We start from the raw sequence: 18,958 nt of genomic DNA on the forward strand, positions 1-18,958 counted from the left end.
AATTCTGACCCTGCCACCGTTCTATTCTCCTGAGGTCTCATTCTTACTGAGTCATCAGGCCTGCTGCATGCCTGGCTATGGCTAACCACTTAAGAACACATCACCTAGCTATCAACAACATATCATTTTACATGTCAAAATTATTTTGAGGATTGTCTGTCTCAATGCTGCTCTCCACTACAGTATAAAATTGAGAGTAGGCCTGTATAAACTATTTGCTTAAAGCAGTTGATTATGTATTGATTCCACAAACTTTCACTTAAATGTTTCTAAATGTAATTTGAATAACAAATTGTGATTTATAAATTCAGAACAACTAAGACTTCAAACTAAGCTTGTTCATAGTAAAAAGACAAAAAATCCATTTTCCTGCAGAAGACATTTATTTAAGTTTATATACTTAAGATATACTATTAAGTTTGTATTTTATCATGGATTATAATGTTGTATATGTTAGTTACTATGCTATATCTCCTTACCAACTACAAATTAGAAATAATAAGTAGTAAAGAAAATCCTTGTTTTAGATAAATAGCCAAGCTATCAGAATAACTACAATTCTATGCTTTTATATATCTTATGATTTTAACTTCCACATCAAGGCCACAAGACCTGAGTTCAAATCCTGACTCTATGGCTTGTGCCAGTAGGCAATTTATTAATCTTTTAAGATCTTAATTTAATTATGTGTAAAGATGAGAATACCACCAACCCTATTCAGACTAGTATAAAGAAATAATAATGCAAAATGTCTAGGACAGCCAACGGAATATATTCAGTAGGTTTTCCCAAACTTTGGGACTAAAAATCCAGGTCTCCAAAATACTCAAAAGCTTTATTCACTATACATACGGACTTATCTAAGTCTTGTAAAATGGCATAAATATACTATACTTACTAATGTAAATTATGTAAAGGCACATAAACTGTAACTGTATTGCATCATCAACTGGTCTCTGTGAGGTTAATATGCTATAATACAATCCATTATTTTGTCATACTAATTTTTGTTTATTTTAGAATTTTGTAGGGTTCAGAAAAACGGGTTAAAGTGGTCCTGGATAATTTGTAGCCCTTTTAAAACAAAATAACATCTCCCAGAAAACTAAAATTGTTATTTTCTTTTTCTTTTCATGTATGTCCTTAGAGCAAGCAGAGGCATTTGAAATCAAGTACTGCTCCTTCTTCAAAACAGAGTCTAGAATATGAGAATATACTGCCAGTGAATATGTGGAACGTTTAAAGACAGACCAGTCTCCTACATCTTGCCTTCTCATTCTGTTTGCTCTCATCCACCAACATCATTAGGTGCAAGGTGAAAGGTGTGTATCAAAGGAAGAAGGAGGGGACATAACACTTTGCTTAAGTGACAATGGAGGTGTTTACAGATTGATATAAATACCAGTGCTGTAGCTTCTGTTTGTTTTCAAAGAAACCAGCTGATTATTTTGCCAGTTCTCCTTTTTCTGATTTACTTAGTGCCCATGTCGGACTCTGATATAGATCCCAAGAATGAGGAGATAATAACAGAAGTGAGTGAAGTATAGGTAGAAAGCAATGAGTTGGGAAGCATTAAAAGTAAACACTGCCTGGGTAAGATTTTCTCAATTTCACATTTGCCATTTATATCACTAAAATAACAGCATCTTTAATTTTAAGTCAACCATAGATCAATGAAAACTCAATTTTATAGTTTTTTTCTACATATTCAATGTCAGAAAAATTGTGTAGTGTTTATGACATTTTACCAGATGGGCTAATAAAAAAATTTAATAGGAAGTAACAGAGGGTACAACCTAAATTTTATTTAATACATTCATACAATGATTTTACATCCGTATTTAAGTAACTGAGGAAAAATCAGAGCTTATGCTATCTAGACTTAGGTACATATGTATAAATTTCCACTCTTGAGATATGAAATCTTCTTAATCCTCATAAATCACACTTAAAAAATTTAGTCATATCTATCAATCTGAGACAAATTCAAGAAAACTGTAGACTATTTAATAATTCTCTGACACTTAGATCACATTACTATATAACATTTCAAAAACATCTCATGGGATATATTTCAAGCCACCACAGATATAAGATGCCTAGCAAGTTGATATTTTTTTGGTTTTTACCCTATTTTTCTTCTCAAAGGCTCATTTAATAATTACATTTAATAATTATGTGTGCTATATTTCTTATTAATCAGAAATTTTTAAATGGGGCATTTAAATCTTCCTTGCTCAGAGGATTTCAGTTTATAGTACACAGGCCCATAAAATAGTAAATGTGCCAATAAAAAGCAGGCATGGCATAATTTCAGAATGAACAGTCCTACCCAAGAAAAGATAGCTAACAATTTTATACCCACACAAATGGGGAGTCATTTCACCACATACCAATGAAAACACAGGCTAGTATCATCTGGCATTCTGGGACAATAATTCTTTCATTTTACAAATAACAAATCTGGAAATCTGAGACAATGTCTTCACCTAGATTACCAAGCTTATCGCTGGCAGGGCTAGAACTAGAATCAAAGTCTTTTTTCCACCATGCCAGGTCACCTGCTAAAGTCTAGCTAAATATTCTGCCCAAAATTGAGAACAATGCCATCTTAGTTCATTCGTTGTTGCTATAACAAAATACCTGAGGTTGGGTAGCTCATAAAGAAAAAGAGTTTATTTAGCTCACAGGTATGCAGGCTGGGAATTTCAAGGGGCATGGCACTGTCATCTGCTCGGCTTCTGGTAAGGGCTTTCCTGCTGTGTCTTAACATGGCAGAAGATCAAAGGGGAAGCAGACGGTGCAAAGAGGTCAAACACAAAGGGCATTCTCACTTTACAACAACCTGCTCTCTTGGGAACCAAACCATTCCCACTAGAACTAATGCAGTCTCCCAAGTCACTGGTATATCATTTTGGAAAAGTAATTTGGTTATCTTTATTCATTTACTTAACACATATTTACTGAATGGCCAATCTTTACCAAGTACTATTCTAGATTCTGGAAACACAACAATGAAAAAGACCGACAAGTCTTCTACCATTATATCCTAATGTGAGAAGAATGAAAATAAGCAAGAATACAAGTATCATGTCAGAGAGTGACAAGGATGTTAAAAAGGAAATAAAACTGAAGGAAACAAACTAGAAGGGGTGCTATATTTTATGAGTGTCCAGGAAGCCATCTCCAAAAAATATGCAAGTTGAACACTGAGCTGAAAAAATGGCAGCCATAATGAGCTAGACAAACATTTCGGATAGGCAAAAGAACAAAAGCCCTGAGCTGGGACCAGGTCAGAACATTCCAGGAATAGAAAGAAAGCCAGTATGTGTGGAGCAGAGGGAACAAATACATGACAGTGTGTACTACAGGGGCCCAGTCACATACTCTTTAACCTAGCAATACCACCTCTAGGACTCTATCCAATAGCAGTAATAGTAAATATGTGTAAAACCATGCACAGGCTGGTGGTGAAACCCCATCTCTACTAAAAATACAAAAATTAGCTGGGCATGGTGGCAGGCGCCTGTAATCCCAGATACTCAGGAGGCTGAGGCAGGAGAATCGCTTGAACGGGCCAGGTGGAGGTTGCAGTGAGCTGAAATCACGCCATTGCACTCCAGTCTGGGTGACAGAGTGAGACTCTGTCTCAAAAAAAAAGAAGAAGAAGAAAACAAAACTACACACAGAAGAATCTTAGTGCTAGGTAGTTTGTAAAAGGAAAACAACTGGAAAAACCAAATGTTGATCAACCAGTCTGTTGATCATTTGGAGAATGTTAAATAGATTATGGTATAACATATACTGTTACAGTAAAAGAGTTAGATAATATATGCACTGACCTGGAAACATGTCCTAGAGACATTATGTGAAAAAGCAAGCAGACTAATATATATGACATGATTCCATTTCTTAATGAGACTCATTAACTATGGTATTACAAATTTTAACCCCTAAGTCTGGTCCAGGATAAATACCACTTTGCTTCCCCCTGCTGCAAGCAAATGTCCTCCTGCATACTATACTATCCTCCTAACTTTCTCTAATTCGTTCCCTGCCAGCATTTTGGCTTACCTCAACCAACTGTTTCTTTCTTTTCCTGGGGACATGAATAGCATCACGAAAATTTTAAGAGCACAGTGAAGAACATTTCCTTATAATTTCAAAACACATTACGTTTGAAATAACTTCACAATGACTGAATCAGCTCTAATGATTTCAGAGTAGTCAGATGGCATCATAAACTTGATTTAAAAATTAAAAAAACACATTATGAGTAATTAAAGAAAACTAAATATTCAGTTGGCCACTATAATAGCAAAGATGAAAATTATGAATTATTCTTACCTCTACTTTTGTTCGATAGAGAACAAGTCGTTTAAGGCTGCATAACTTGGCAATGTGGTTGAAAGCTTGAGGTGGTAGCTTATCACAGGAGGAGAGATTTAAGGCTTGTAGATTTGGACACATCTCAGAAATAACTTCTAAGCAAGTTTCATTAAGAAAGTGGCTGCAAGACAATTCAAGGCGTACTAATTCAGATCCACAAACCTTCAGAAACCTGCAAGAACAACATTCCATGTGAATTTTATAAAACTAAAAGACATTTTTGCAAGAACTTTGCAATTTTAGCAACTCTAAGCTCTAAGCTAAGATACATTTAAAAGGATAGATTTCTATTAGGGAAAATGTAAAATTTGTTTTGCTTAAATTCTTATTCACTGCATGCTGAAATATGAATGGTTAGGCTAAAAAATTCAACTTGAGAGGATAAAATGAATTCACATCATATAAAAAGTCAGCTAATGCTAAGTGGAAAATTAAGAAAGTAGAAGATGTATTTTCCCTACTTACCTGTAATTCACATCTGAGTTGGTAAAGCCAAAAAAAAAAAAAAAAAAAATCAAAACATAACAAAACTCTAAACTCTTGGGAGATAGTTCCCCCTCAACAGTACCTATCCAGTACTGGATAATATATTTTGAACACTGCACATGAAAGTGACAACTTTAATTAAGTAACCTCAAAACAAATCAGACTAGGCTCCTCTCAACTCAGAAAATGTCTATGTGGGTTTAACTAGAGCACTGTTACGGTCCTTGCAACTGTTACTCTTTAGCAGCTAGACTGCTTGATGTTGAAAATATTCAATTGCAGCTTCACATAAAATACATAGAAATAATCCAAGATGAAGGTCACAAAATGCTTTATCAGAGTAATTATCACAATATTTATCTCAGTTATATTATAGCTGGGGGAAAAATAGTCCTGTCCATGATCATCCCCTGAAAACAATCTAAAAGTAAACATGAATCTAGGAGTATTTGAATCCATGAAACTTTATCAACTAAGCAAACTGAACCCTCTTAACAGTGCACCAATTATGACTGTCCAGGTCTCTTGACATAATCTTCCCACCAGTGTCACATCAGTAATATACTGTTAGTCAATTTATGCCACGTCTTTTATTCCTAAATGATTTAATGAGCTTATAAGTACACATACAAAATAAAATTGACTAAATCAGATTCGTTGTGTAAATAAATCAAGTAACACTGGTTAAAAGATGTGGTTTTTTGCATTGTTCTACTAGTTCCTAGCAGAGACCTTGGAAAAGGCATTTACCCAAATCTTAGCATTTCCTCAGCTGTAAATGCAGACTTAAAGTATGTAACAACATTCACCACACTGCCTAGTGGAATTGAAGCTGAAATACTATGCAAATGCAGTTTTTAAAGGTCAAAGCACCCCATAAACATTAAGTATAAGTTAAATCTTGGCCAATTCACATTTAAACAATAAAAAAATTCAGTTGCTGCAAATTTAAATATTGTAAATAACCCAGTAGCCCGCACATCTTATTTACACCTGAACACCCATTTATTCTAAATTCAAACTTGTATTATTTAATTTGTGACATTTCATACAACTGCACACTCCTTCCTTAAAACTCTGACACTCCTCACGTTAACTGCCTCTTTTGGATCTCCTCCAACTCCTCTCACTGCTGCTTCCTTTGCTAGTTGTATTAGCTAAACTGCAGTTCGCATGAAGCACATTCATTCATTCATTCATTCAACAAATATGCACTGAGCTTCTACTATCATCCAGGTAACAGTCTAGGCTCTGGGGAGATAACAGTGGACAAAACAAAATCCCTGCTCTCATGAAGCTTACTAATGTTTTGAAGAGAGAAGGAGAAGATAACCAAATGCATAAAGTAGGTCGCAAATTCGCGAAAAGTGCCCAGGAGAAAATAAAAGCAGGGAAGCGCAACAGAAAGTGTCAAGGATGGACAGAGTAGTCAGAAAAGCTTCAGAGATGTGAAAAGCTTCAGAGTAAAACCCTGAAGGAAGCGAGAGGGTGACAAAGCAGGTATCTGGAGGAGGAGCATTCTAGGCAAAGGGAAGGGCAGTCCAGGGCAGGATAACAAGCAGAGTGAAGAACAGTGAGATAGGGGATATAGGAGGCACAAAATGATGGAGAGATGAGTAGATCAGAGATGAGGGACCGTTCACACAGTGTGTGTCACTATAAAGACTCTGGCTTTATACCAGAAAGCAAACTGTTAGCAGACAATAGGAAACTTCCCAAGTTGATTTCATGAATGATAGAATTTGAAAGCACAATGAGATAAAGTCTATACCTATACTACCTTTCTTTCTTTCTCTTTATCAAGAATCCTGTATTGCATATTTTTACTCTGAGCAGATTATTTGATTAATACCCTCATATTATCTCTACTTAAATTTTCAAAATGTATACTACCTACCTTTTCATATCTACATCCCAAGAGGGCAGAGACAGTAACAGACTCAATTAGCTGCACACAGCTCTTACTTCTTTCCTTAATGTTCCTCATGCAGGTTTTATTTTAATGCATAATTACATATATGTATTTATTCATCTCAACTGTGCCACTGATCATTTGAAAGGAGAACTCAGCTTGTTTATTTCCTGCAGTCAGTTCATTCTACATTGTGCTCATAAAGTATTTTCTTATACTGAAGATTTTATGAGAGGACCTAAGTTCATATAAACAATCCCAGACTAGTCTCCTGCTATGAGAAAAGGAATCTCTGGAGAGAAAAATAAATTGCTTATCATTATGAGGTGAATTAATTTGTCCAGAATAATACAAGTACATAAGAAGTAATTTACTAAATGGTAACTTGCACCCTAAAATAATTAAGATCACATGAATGAACGATTTGAGTCTACTTATCACAATATAAAAGGTAATAGTCCTCAGAAATTGCCTGAAGTATAAAAAGAGAAGAATTAGATATAAAATATCTATGACTTCTGAATTCCTAATCTCATGGTTTTTAGCTGACCCTCACTAAGTTTTCTAAAACAGTAAATTCAAGATAATCTTAATCCCAAATAACTTGGAACATTATTTAACATAGCTGATCCAAAATAGAGCCATTAAAAACAAAACTTCTACTTAACTGTATAGGGGTAGTATCCAACAATGATAGAAAGAAGGGAAGACCGGGCGCGGTGGCTCACGCCTGTAATCCCAGCACTTTGGGAGGCCGAGACGGGCGGATCATGAGGTCAGGAGATCGAGACCATCCTGGCTAACACGGTGAAACCCTGTCTCTACTAAAAATACAAAAAAAAAAAAAAATTAGCCGGGCACAGTGGCGGGCGCCTGTAATCCCAGCTACACAGGAGGCTGAGGCAGAAGAATGGCGTGAACCCAGGAAGCGGAGCTTGCAGTGAGTGGAGATCGCGCCACTGCATTCCAGCCTGGGCGACAGGGCCAGACTCCGTCTCAAAAAAAAAAAAAAGAAGGGAAAAGAACATCTTAAAATGGTCCCTACTTTCTAGAGTTGACAATCTAAGACACAACTGTATAAAATATAGGCAGGCAACTGAATAAATATATTAGTGGAAAATAAGCTCTTCATACCATAAAACTTTAGCTCTATGTCAAAATACCTAATAAAGTTCTCAAATCTAGAAAGCATCCAAGAATGTTTCCTAAAGGAGTGAATATAAACTACTGAGAACAAGTAAGAGGGGTTTAGAGTAAAAACCCACACATAACTGAGGGGGAGACAAGGCTGTTCAGCAACTATTTGAAGAAAAATGGTAGGGAACAAATGAACCTAAGGCTTTTTGAACAGAATGATACAATTAAGTTCTAAAGCACAAACAGGCAGGCAGGCAAAGGAACATCTAAGACTTCAGGGAACCATATTAGAAAAGCGGAATTATAATAGATGTGATTTTAATGAGTAATGATATGCATGAACAGTACTCAAAGTAGCAAATCACAAATCTGTAGCTAGATTAAGATTTTAATAACTGATTAAAAGTTTTAAGTTCTCTTTATTCCAATGCAACCTATTTCTCTGCTATGATGAATAATAAAAATTCCTAAAAAGTTATTGAAAATCCAGTTAAACAGTTCTGACTTGTGAGATAAGGTTTTTAAGCAACAAAAATAAACTGCATCAAACTTTTTCCCAAAGATTTGTTCAAAAAACAGCTCATCAACATTGGTCTCTAGTTTTTAAATGTGCTTTTCTTCTTTAAAATATTACAAATAAGTCTTCTTCATAGTAATGAGCATAAATAGACCATACTTATTCATAGATTACTCATTAATAATCAAGCCATGCATATTTATTGTTTATTCTCGGAATGCTGCCTACAAGCCATAGTAACTATCAATTCAGCAGTCAAGTCATGGGGGCCAACAGTAATCAGTAGGGAAAACTCCAACACGCCCCGCCCAAGAAAAGGTTCTCTCTCCCTCTTGCTTCAACTTTTTCTTTTCTTAATGGGAATAGTGACTACACTTAAAGGAATGCCATCAAGATTTATGATTTTACTGGCTGAAATACTACAGTAAAATATAAGAACTTAAATCTATATATGGCTTGTTCTGATTATTCAAACTGCTCTACGGCAACTACCCTGGATGAATTGAAAATGGACGATAAATTGTGGGTTAAAAGTAGATAGAAACTCTAACTTTGCAAAAGATCTTTATCCATTACTAGTATAAAAATTTTTTAAATGGCATGGCTAAGTTTTCTTCTTATAAGTGATGTTTCTTCTCATGTGCTAGAAGAAGCTACATAAAGAAACTTAAAAATTGATTAATATTAGCTTTATATTTTACTCATTATCACAGTCATATGCAGCACTTTGCCAGTGAAGCTGTACTTCAGCCATTCATGACCAATGTTTTCTTTAACGTCTACACTTAGTTACTACCCAGTTATTCTGTTTATAAAAATAAATAAGGGATATGCTTATATGCTTATCTTAATATCTTTATCTTCTCTGTAGCCTGAAGGCAGGAACTATATTATATATCTCATATGTCTCTGCATACGATCAACACCCACTGAAACTCCTTGCACACAAAGGGTGAAAACAAACATTTAATAAATTCTTAATAATGGAAAACATTGGGAAAGAGCTATGAGGGTGATTAAAATGCCCCAAAGGTCTATATAATGTAAAATAATGCTTACTGACACCACTTGTTCTATCTGTTCTCATATTCAGTTAGTCTTGGTTTATGATAATGTATGCTCTAAATATTCACAGTCTTCATTAGCTTCAGTTCTTTCTTAGTCCTATTAGCAGAGAAAAGAATTTGAAATGTGTGTGTTTGGTGCAAGGGGAAGTAGAAAGGACTAAACTCTGTTTCACTGGACAGCTGCCAAATATCTAGCAATGAACCCCTTCCCCTGGCTCAATTTCTGGCAGAAAAGAAACTCAGCGCATCCACGGTTTCAACACTTGCTACTGGCCATTACTGCTTGGTTTATTTTTCACTCTGATGCATAAACTATCAAGGTCAGTATTTGGAACACATTGTTACTATTTCAAACATCATTACTTCATTTAAATCTAACAATATCAAATCTTTATTTCAGGAACTGCATCTTTATTTTTACAATCTGAGTTAAGAGGAAACAAGGCTCTACATACGAATTTCTAATTCATAAACCAGTGTTCTAGAATGTATTCACTGGGGATATGTGTAGGGATTGCTATAGTTCATTTTTCGTTTTTAAAAATAGAATACAAGAGTATTCATTAATTAAAAATAACAGAAAATTTCTCTAAAGTTTCTACTCCTTCATTATTTAACTTCATGAAAATGCTGGGATTATATGTAACATACCATGAGAAAAACCATGATCAAGGTTAGGAGAAAAACTCCTGTTTGTATCCTAAGAAAAATGACTGTGGCATTACTAAATGAACATGCACTTGTGCAAGCTTTCAAATGCTTAACAGGTGACATTTAATAGTAAGGAAACGAAATGCTTAAATAGAAAGGAGCAGAAACACCTGGGCAGGTCTGCAAGTGTGGTCGCCTATTTAGCATGCAATTGCATTTTCAACATAATTAGTTTAAATGAGCTTCTAAATCTGGGTGATGTATTGCACATGTAATTAAGATTTAATTAAAAATGTTCTATAATAAATTGTTTTCCATTTCTGACAAATCACATTAGAGAGGTAGATTTTGATTTGGAAATAGTTTTTAAAATGTGTTAATCATCTGTGCTGAAAATATGAGAAAGAAGAAACAGGAGCCCTGAAGTAAAGGGTATAGTTTCCCTTCATATTCATATAAAATTTAGCTGAAGAGGATAGTAAAACACTCATTTTTTATAAGCAGCAGCATTCTAAACATGACACTCAAAATTTATTTCCTTTTTATTTTTGTAAGGTACATGTTACATAATTTCAAACTTTTATTATGAAAACCACTACATAAGTATAGCCTGCTGCTGGGGAAAAAAACAAAAAACAAAAAAAACTTCATCAAGCCTTTGTACTAACCTGCTAAATCCTGCAACAGAGATGAAGCCTCTATTGCCAGTCCAAGATAAATTAAGCCACTGGACAAGAGTGCATCGAGACTGTAGAAATTCCAAAGAGGTGTCATCTAGTTTTGCCCAGTATGGTTGCAGATTGAGATGGATGTATTGTAGAGGATCACAGCAATGCTGGCTCAGTAGTTTGCAAGTCTGTGCTAATCTACACAGGTCTGGTAGTGTAAGATGATTCAGAATCAGTTGAATAAGCTAAATAAGACAGAGAAACCAAGATCATCAAGAATGAAAAGCAGTATCATTTTATGAAACATATAACATGATCTAGTAAGGAATAAAATGTCATACATTTTATAACAATATTTTCATATAGTAAATAAAAACATTCAACGGAATTATCCAAAGAGAAGAAATCATGCATGCATTTGACTATAGTACCTTTCGAGACTGTTCAAAGTATACTCAGCACATATTGCCTACTCATTTTCTTAGGTGCAAAGATACATTTTGGTAATCTATTGAACAATACAATTTGTCATACTCAACATCACTGAACAGCTACTACGTGCCAGACACTGGGGACAGAAAAGAAAGAGTGCCCATTCTCAGAGTGCTTACAGTCCAGTGGGGATTGGTAAGGACAATGATACATTTTAATAGCTTTGACAGAAAGAAACACAGAATGCTACTAAAGCCTAGCAGGCCTAGCTCCAAAGTGAAAGTGTACCTGTGCCAGGAACACTCAGCTTTTTTTTTTTTATGTATATATACTGTTAAGTTCTGGGGTACATGTACAGAATGTGCAGGTTTGTTACATAGGTATACACGTGCCACGGTAGTTTGCTGCACCCATCAACCCGTCACCTACAGTAGGTATTTCTCCTAATGTTATCCCTCCCCTAGCCCCCTACCCCCCAACAGGCCCCAGTGTGTGATGTTCCCCTCCCTGTGTCCAGGTGTTCTCATTGTTCACCTCCCACTTATGAGTGAGAACATGCAGTGCTTGGTTTTCTGTTCCTGTGTTAGTTTGCTGAGAATGATGGTTTCCAGCTTCATCCATGTCACTGCAAAGGACATGAACTCATCCTTCTTTATGGCTGCATAGTATTCCATGGTGTATATGTGCCACATTTTCTTTATCCAGTCTATCAATGATGGACATTTGGGTTGGTTCCAAGTCTTTGCTATTGTGAACAGTGCTGCAATAAATATACATGTGTATGTGTCCTTATAGTAGAATGATTCATAATCCTTGGGGTATATACCCAGTAATGGTATTTCTAGTTCTAGATCCTTGAGAAATTGCCACACTGTCTTCCACAATGGTTGACTAATTTACATTCCCACCAACAGTGTAAAGGCGTTCCTATTTCTCCACATCCTCTCCAGCATCTGTTGTTTCCTGACCTTTTAATGATCACCATTCTAACTAGCATGAGATGGTATCTCATTGTGATTTTGATTTGCATTTCTCTAATGACCAGTGATGATTAACATTTTTTCTTATGTTTGTTGGCTGCATAAATGTCTTCTTTTGAGCAGTGTCTGTTCATATTCCTTGCCCACTTTTCGATGGGGTTGTTTCTCTCTTGAAATTTGTTTAACTTCTTGTAGATTCTAGATATTAGCCCTTTGTCAGATGGATAGATTGCAAAAATTTTCTCCCATTCTGTAGGTTGCCTGATCACTCTGATGATAGTTTCTTATGCTGGAACATTCAGCTTTAACAAGTCAGGGGCAAACCAGGTGAAAAGAGAGTCTAGTGGTAAAGACTGTGTTATGAAAGCCTCACAGAGGAGCTTGGGTTTATCCTGAAAGCAATGAGTCGTCCTGAAGGGTTTTAAACTAGAGTGACATGTTCACATTTGTGTTTCAGAAAGAACATTGCGGGGGTGCTACTGGAAGCAAGGAGGCAGGAAGAGAAACCAGCCATGGGGCTAATACAGAATTCTAGGAAATAGGAAATAAGGGGTCTGCTTAAGGTAGCTGGCAGTGATGATGGAGTAGCAAACAGATACAAGAATTATTAAGAAGGCAGAATTCAAAACATTGCTTTCTCTAATTAAAATTACCTTATCGAATTACTGCAAGATTTATTTTTTCTTAACAGTTGGGGGCTTCTAGTTTCAAAGAACTACTGCTTAAATAGCCTATTCTGAACTAAAAACTATAAAGAAAAAGACACTAAATATTTGCTAAATGTTAAACAACTTATTTAGATGAGAGAGGGGTTTTTTTAATTTAATGTATTTATCTAGCTAAATTTTTTGTTTTGCAATTAACCTAAATGCTCTTCTTCAATTTATTTTGTTATCTAGGCTCAGTATTAATTTCAGGTCAGAATTTCACTGTTTTAAGTCAAAATATCACAAAACACAGAGTAACAACAATAGGATCTTTAAAATAAGTTTAAAGAGGATGTAGCCAGAATCTCCTTACTCCTGATGTTTCTTAGTAATTTTCTACCCAGTGACTCTCCAACCTGCTCCCTGGCTATTAATTCCCACTTGCCCATGCTGTTGAACCCAATCTCCCTCTCACACTGCAAAATCCCACTGTAGTGGTCCCTATACCTAGCACGATTGAGTAATTTTTCTTTAACAAATCTCATCATCCAGACACACCTGTTGATGTATAAAATATTACACGAACAAAAATCAACAATTTCAAGTAAAAAGTAAACCCAAACATTGAAGAAAGGTCTAAAATGAGAAGTTTCTGCCTCTCTACACTCAGTTCTAACCATCCCTCTCCCCAAAGATAAGCATTGTTAAGTTTTTCTGATCTCTTCCAAATAAATGTATATGAAATTGTGTTCTTGAATTTGCACTAAAACAATGATACTATATACACCATTCTGCAACTTGCTTTTCTCATTTAATGATATATCTTGTAGATCTTTCCATATCTGCACATACAGACCCACCTCCTTCCATTTCATAGAAGTGACATAATTCAACTAGTTTCTCATTGATGCATTTCCTGCTTTTTTTCCTATTGCATATAATACTGCAATATCATTGTGTGTATGTATTACGCATGTATGTTCATCTTGGCAAACTCTGAAAATATATCCTTATAGTAAATTACATGCATTTAAAAGTTTTGATGGAAGTGGAAAATTGCCATTCAGAATGTTCACATCAATTTATATATCCACAAAAATTGTATGAAAGTACCCTTTTGTGGCCGGGGGCAGTGGCTCACGCCTGTAATCCTAGCACTTTGGGAGGCCGAGATGGGCAGATCACGAGGTCAGGAGATCAAAACCATCCTGGCTAACACGGTGAAACCCCATCTCTACTAAAAATACAAAAAAAATTAACCAGGCATGGTGGCAGGTGCCTTTGGTCCCAGCTACACAGGAGGCTGAGGCAGGAGAATGGCGTGAACCCAGAAGTTGGAGCTTGCAGTGAGCCAAGATTGCGCCACTGCACTCCAGCCTGGGTGACAGAGCAAGACTCTGTCTCAAAAAAAAAAAAAGTACCCTTTTGCTTCTATCCTAGACAACACTGGTATCAAAACTTTTTTATTCCAAAAGGCTAAAAAAGGAAGAAAAGATAAAAAACTGTTTTTATTTCTGTTTCTTTTTTTTTAATGACATAAATATAACAGCTTCCCAGAGGAGTTGTCAATACATTTCCCTCTATCCTCTTGGCCTGTTCCTGGACTCTATTCTGTTCCATTTATCTATATGTTATTTCTCCCATATCAATAGTCCTCCAAGTAAAATAACTAGGTTTTTTAAAGTTTATGTGTTGGAATGTCGTGGATTGTTTGGCTGCAAATGAGAATCAGGACTAATACCCCTCTATCACTCTTTTCCAGAATTTTCCTGAGTATTTTCATATTTTTAGGCAAACTTTTCAATTTAAAAAAATTCTGCTAGCATTTTAATTGGGACTTCATTGAATACACTAAGGAAAACTGATATTTTTACTTTATTATATTTTTCTACTCTAGGGCATGTTCTAATTTTTTAGCAAAAGTAAATTATCTGTAAAGTCTAAAGTATCTGTGACTCCCCTTGACTAATTTGGCTGTATACTGGACCACCCTGAACACCACTGGCTGAAAGGATAAAATGCAAATCTCTTGGTGAAACCCAGACAGCCCTCTATTGATGCAGCAGAATAGACTCCGCACTGCCAAAGACAGGGAGTCCCAATCACTGTCATCTACGTGCATGGAGCTGTGCACTGAGGCAGCCCTGAGCCTCCATCCAATTCCATCTCCTACAGTTTTCCCTATCAAATCCTATGTTTTGGCCACACTGAAATACTGGAGTTCCCAAACAAGTCACACAGTTTCACTTCTCATCTTTGTATCTTCTCTTCCCTTTGCCTAAAGTGTCCTCTGTCCTTCATTCAAATTCTATGGGTCAAGCATTTTATCAGGTCTGGAAAAAATTCAATAAACTGTTTAAGATGTATTTGCTGAAATTAAACTTCTATTTTACAGTTTTTGCAAGTGGGTAAGAATCAAAGCAGCGATTCACTCTACTCCAGATGAACTGCTCCCACTGCTGCCACAACAGACCCTCCTCAGAGCCCTGAGGAGCAACACTGTCAGTATCTCATGCTCCTCTCTCCCCACAAACCCAGCTTTTCCTTCATCTTTCCTCTCTCCTCCCAGTAAAGGCCAGTCTTGTCCAATCTGTGAAGCTTCCTTTCCATCACATGAGGTCTGGGTGGGACCCTGGTCCCATGGCTTAAAGACCAAATTACCTTGGACACTTAAATTCATCTTTATGTGGCAACTTTAGCTACTTCACAGGACGTGCCATGGCATTTTAACTGTAATATGTTGGAGAGGCATTATAGCTACTATTACTCTAACACATTCAAGAGGCTATCTTATTGTTTCATGAAAGTTAAGCTATTTGTGTTATTTCCATGAAATCTGAAATACCCATCAATTTGGAAGAGGGATATCTCAGTTGGTTAAAATTTGAGTCTATAAAGTTTTCTTAAAAAGAAAACTGATTATACATTTTTAGCCACACAGTAGTTTTCAGTGGGAGACAGAAATGCTTGGCCCTACTCTCACCCCTAGGAATATTTCGAAACTGGTGGGGAGAGGTTTTGGTATCACGTGATCCTGGAATGCTACTAGCATTTGACATCGGGAGCCTGGGATGCTAAATATACCTCAGAAACACCCCAGCAGGGACACACTGAAAACAAGACTTCAGACTAGACACATAAAAAAGTATTAATAATTCCAGGCCGGGCGCGGTGGCTCACGCCTGTAATCCCAGCACCCTGGGAAGCCGAGGCAGGCGGATCACGAGGTCAGGAGATCGAGACCATCCTGGCTAACATGGTGAAACCCCGTCTCTGCTAAAAATACAAAAATTAGCTGGGCATGGTTGCGGGTGCCTGTAGTCCCAGCTACTTGGGAGACTGAGGCAGGAGAATGGTGTGAACCCAGGAGGCGGAGGTTGCAGTGAGCTGAGATTATGCCACTGCACTCCAGCCTGTGCGACAGAGTGAGACTCCATCTCAAAAAAAAAAAAAAAAAGTATTAATAATTCCAAGGTAAAAGCACTACCTGCCTAGACCAAAAATTACAGTTAGGAGAATACAGAATAGAGTTAGTATAGAAAAAAAAAAAAAATGACACTTAGAGAAACTATGGATTAAATTATGGATTAAATAGAATAAGCATTCATCTCACAATCTTAATATTCTTATTTTTAATAGCAAATCATCTTTAACATAACTAATACAAAGTTATGCATGTATTGCCCATACTTAAACTGTGTAATATGAATTAAAGTGGATTGTTACTTATTACTGAATTTTGTATTTGGTTATTATTAGCAATATGAAAATACATACTTAATAGTTTATCCAGAAACACTAAAGCCAAACCAAAACGAAAGCAGTGAAATTAGTTAAAACATGATTTTGTCTAGTTTTTCCAAAATCAAAATATACAACACATCAAATTACATATACCTTACCAATGCTCAATTACCAATGCTCAGTAAACATTAATATCTAAAGACTAAAAATCTATAGTGTTTTATCCAATACTGCTGCTAAATATTTTTGGCTTACCTCATAAGGTAGTTTATCAAAATATCCATTATTTGGCCCTTCCCTGAGGACAGCACTGCTAAACTTTTTGTTAAGATTGTCCATTCCACAACCATCCTTTTCTTCATAGGCATCATCATCTATATCATTCATGTCAATAAGTGAAGTCTTGAGAGAAAGCACTGGCTTGTCCTTCACACCATGTAGCACAACTGCATCTAATTCAGTGTAATAATCCAGAAGAGAACTATTTACTTCCAGTCGTATAAGATTTGTGGGAAAATTTATCTGCTTAATACAAGGTTTAAACTGGCGAGCTTGGGAAGCATTCAACTTCGTAGGTCTCTCTGACCAAAGAATCTCCCATCTGCCAAAAAAAGAAACTTCCCTATAATACAGTTTAGAATGAGATCTACTGGTCCCTTAAGGTTATAGCCCCATGCCCAGTATGTCACAGTGTGAAACAAAGTCATCAAAATAAACAGAATCCAATATAAGTATTGTTCCCAAGATATAAAGACTTTAAAAAACCAAATGCCACAGACCTTATTACGTAATTTATTTTTATAAGTCCCCAAACAGTCCTTTTTTTATAGATTTCACATTGGTCAGTTTAAAAACTGGAACATGTAGTTAGAAGTAGCTGAACAACATTCCATTTTACAAGATAAGTAAACTCAAAGTAAGAATAAAACACATGAAGATGAAGCTCTCCTGTGTACATAGCTTAAACCAACCGCAAAAACTAAACCGATCATTTTGCTTCACAAAGGTCTCCTACTTCAGCCTTTCCGTTTCTGTCACTAGCCTCATATAAACGCAAAATTTTCATATTATCTTTTTCTCTTTATTTTATCAAATCATGAAGTTTCATCAAATGTTTCAAGAAAGTGTTTCTTATATACGCCCTTCTCCTGAATTTCCATTTTTGCCATCTTTAAGTTATCCTTATATCCTTAGTATCTAGCAAATATCTAAACACATAAAAGGGGAATAACATTCTCCTATTTCTCCAAATGAACTCCTGCTTCCCAGCCAGATTAATCATTATTTTCCATGCAATAAACTTATTTCCACCTTTATGTCTTTGCTCGTGTTATCTTCCTCCCCATGAAATGCCCAACCTACTATTATCTGCCTATCTATTCTTCAAGGCCTAACTTATATTCCATCTCCATATAAGTCTTCTTATAGAACTATTTTCCAAAATTAAAGATTCTTCATAATCATAGTATCATCAGGTACTTAATATACTTATATGTCAGTTAACTATTTCTCTAATATTGTTTCTAATAGAGAAGAGAAAATTAGAAACATTTAAAAAATACTTCAATTATCATCCTTCCTCTATTCTTAATTATTTACTGTGGCTAGTAAAATTTTTTAATAAAGATTTTACATCAAAGAATAAGAATAGTTTTAAGTCTCTCAATATACACTACAAACTGCTTTCAAAAAAGCTTATGCCAATAGTACATAAGAATGATCACTGAAAGCATTAAAAATAATCTCTAGTTTGATTGTGAGCCATATCTCCTTATGATGTAATTTGTAATTCACTGATTACTAATAACACTTAATTTTTTTATATACTCATTAATTACATGAGATTTTTTCCACCAATAAATTGTTCGTTTATTTTCCTGGCCCAATGACCTACTGAGATCTAAGTAAAAACTGATAATGGCAAAGCATAGAGGAAACTGAGAAAAAAAAAAAAAAAGAATTTGAAATTCAAGGAAGAAATCAGAGCCAAAACTATAGAAGCCATCAACATATAGGTACTCCAACTGTTTTAGGCCCAAGAAGGGACCAAGAAAAGCATATAGCCACAATCTTGGAAGAATAGAGAGGGAAGTATGGCAATTTCCACCTCCAGGAATAAAAGCAAGCTCCAGAGGAATTCTAATAAACATATCACGAAGGGAATCAGGAACCACAGAACAGGGAACTTTAACAGTAGGGACTTTTACTGAAGTTTCTAGAATGTTTAAAATCCCATACTTGTTATTTTTGCTGATTCTCTCCTGAAATGTAGGAATAAAATCCATCAAACATAAATAGCCTGTGAGTACTTGTATTCAGAGGCAACAA

At 35.7% G+C, this 18,958-nt stretch overlaps 1 protein-coding gene across 2 annotated transcripts in view; it reads right to left on the bottom strand.

Annotated features, from left to right (window-relative positions):
* Window positions 1-18,958, bottom strand: part of FBXL4 (F-box and leucine rich repeat protein 4) — a 74,526-nt gene that overhangs the window by 20,902 nt on the left and 34,666 nt on the right. For both annotated transcript variants that reach the window (XM_025384350.1, XM_025384349.1), the window contains 3 exons: window positions 16,886-17,231; window positions 10,828-11,072; window positions 4,348-4,561 (listed from right to left, as the gene is read on the bottom strand). In XM_025384350.1, the coding sequence (XP_025240135.1) occupies window positions 4,348-4,561; window positions 10,828-11,072; window positions 16,886-17,231 (805 nt within the window). The remainder of the gene's footprint in view (window positions 1-4,347; window positions 4,562-10,827; window positions 11,073-16,885; window positions 17,232-18,958) is intronic.

The sequence above is a fragment of the Theropithecus gelada genome, chromosome 4, assembly GCF_003255815.1.
Source record: "Theropithecus gelada isolate Dixy chromosome 4, Tgel_1.0, whole genome shotgun sequence".
Taxonomy (NCBI): domain Eukaryota; kingdom Metazoa; phylum Chordata; class Mammalia; order Primates; family Cercopithecidae; genus Theropithecus; species Theropithecus gelada.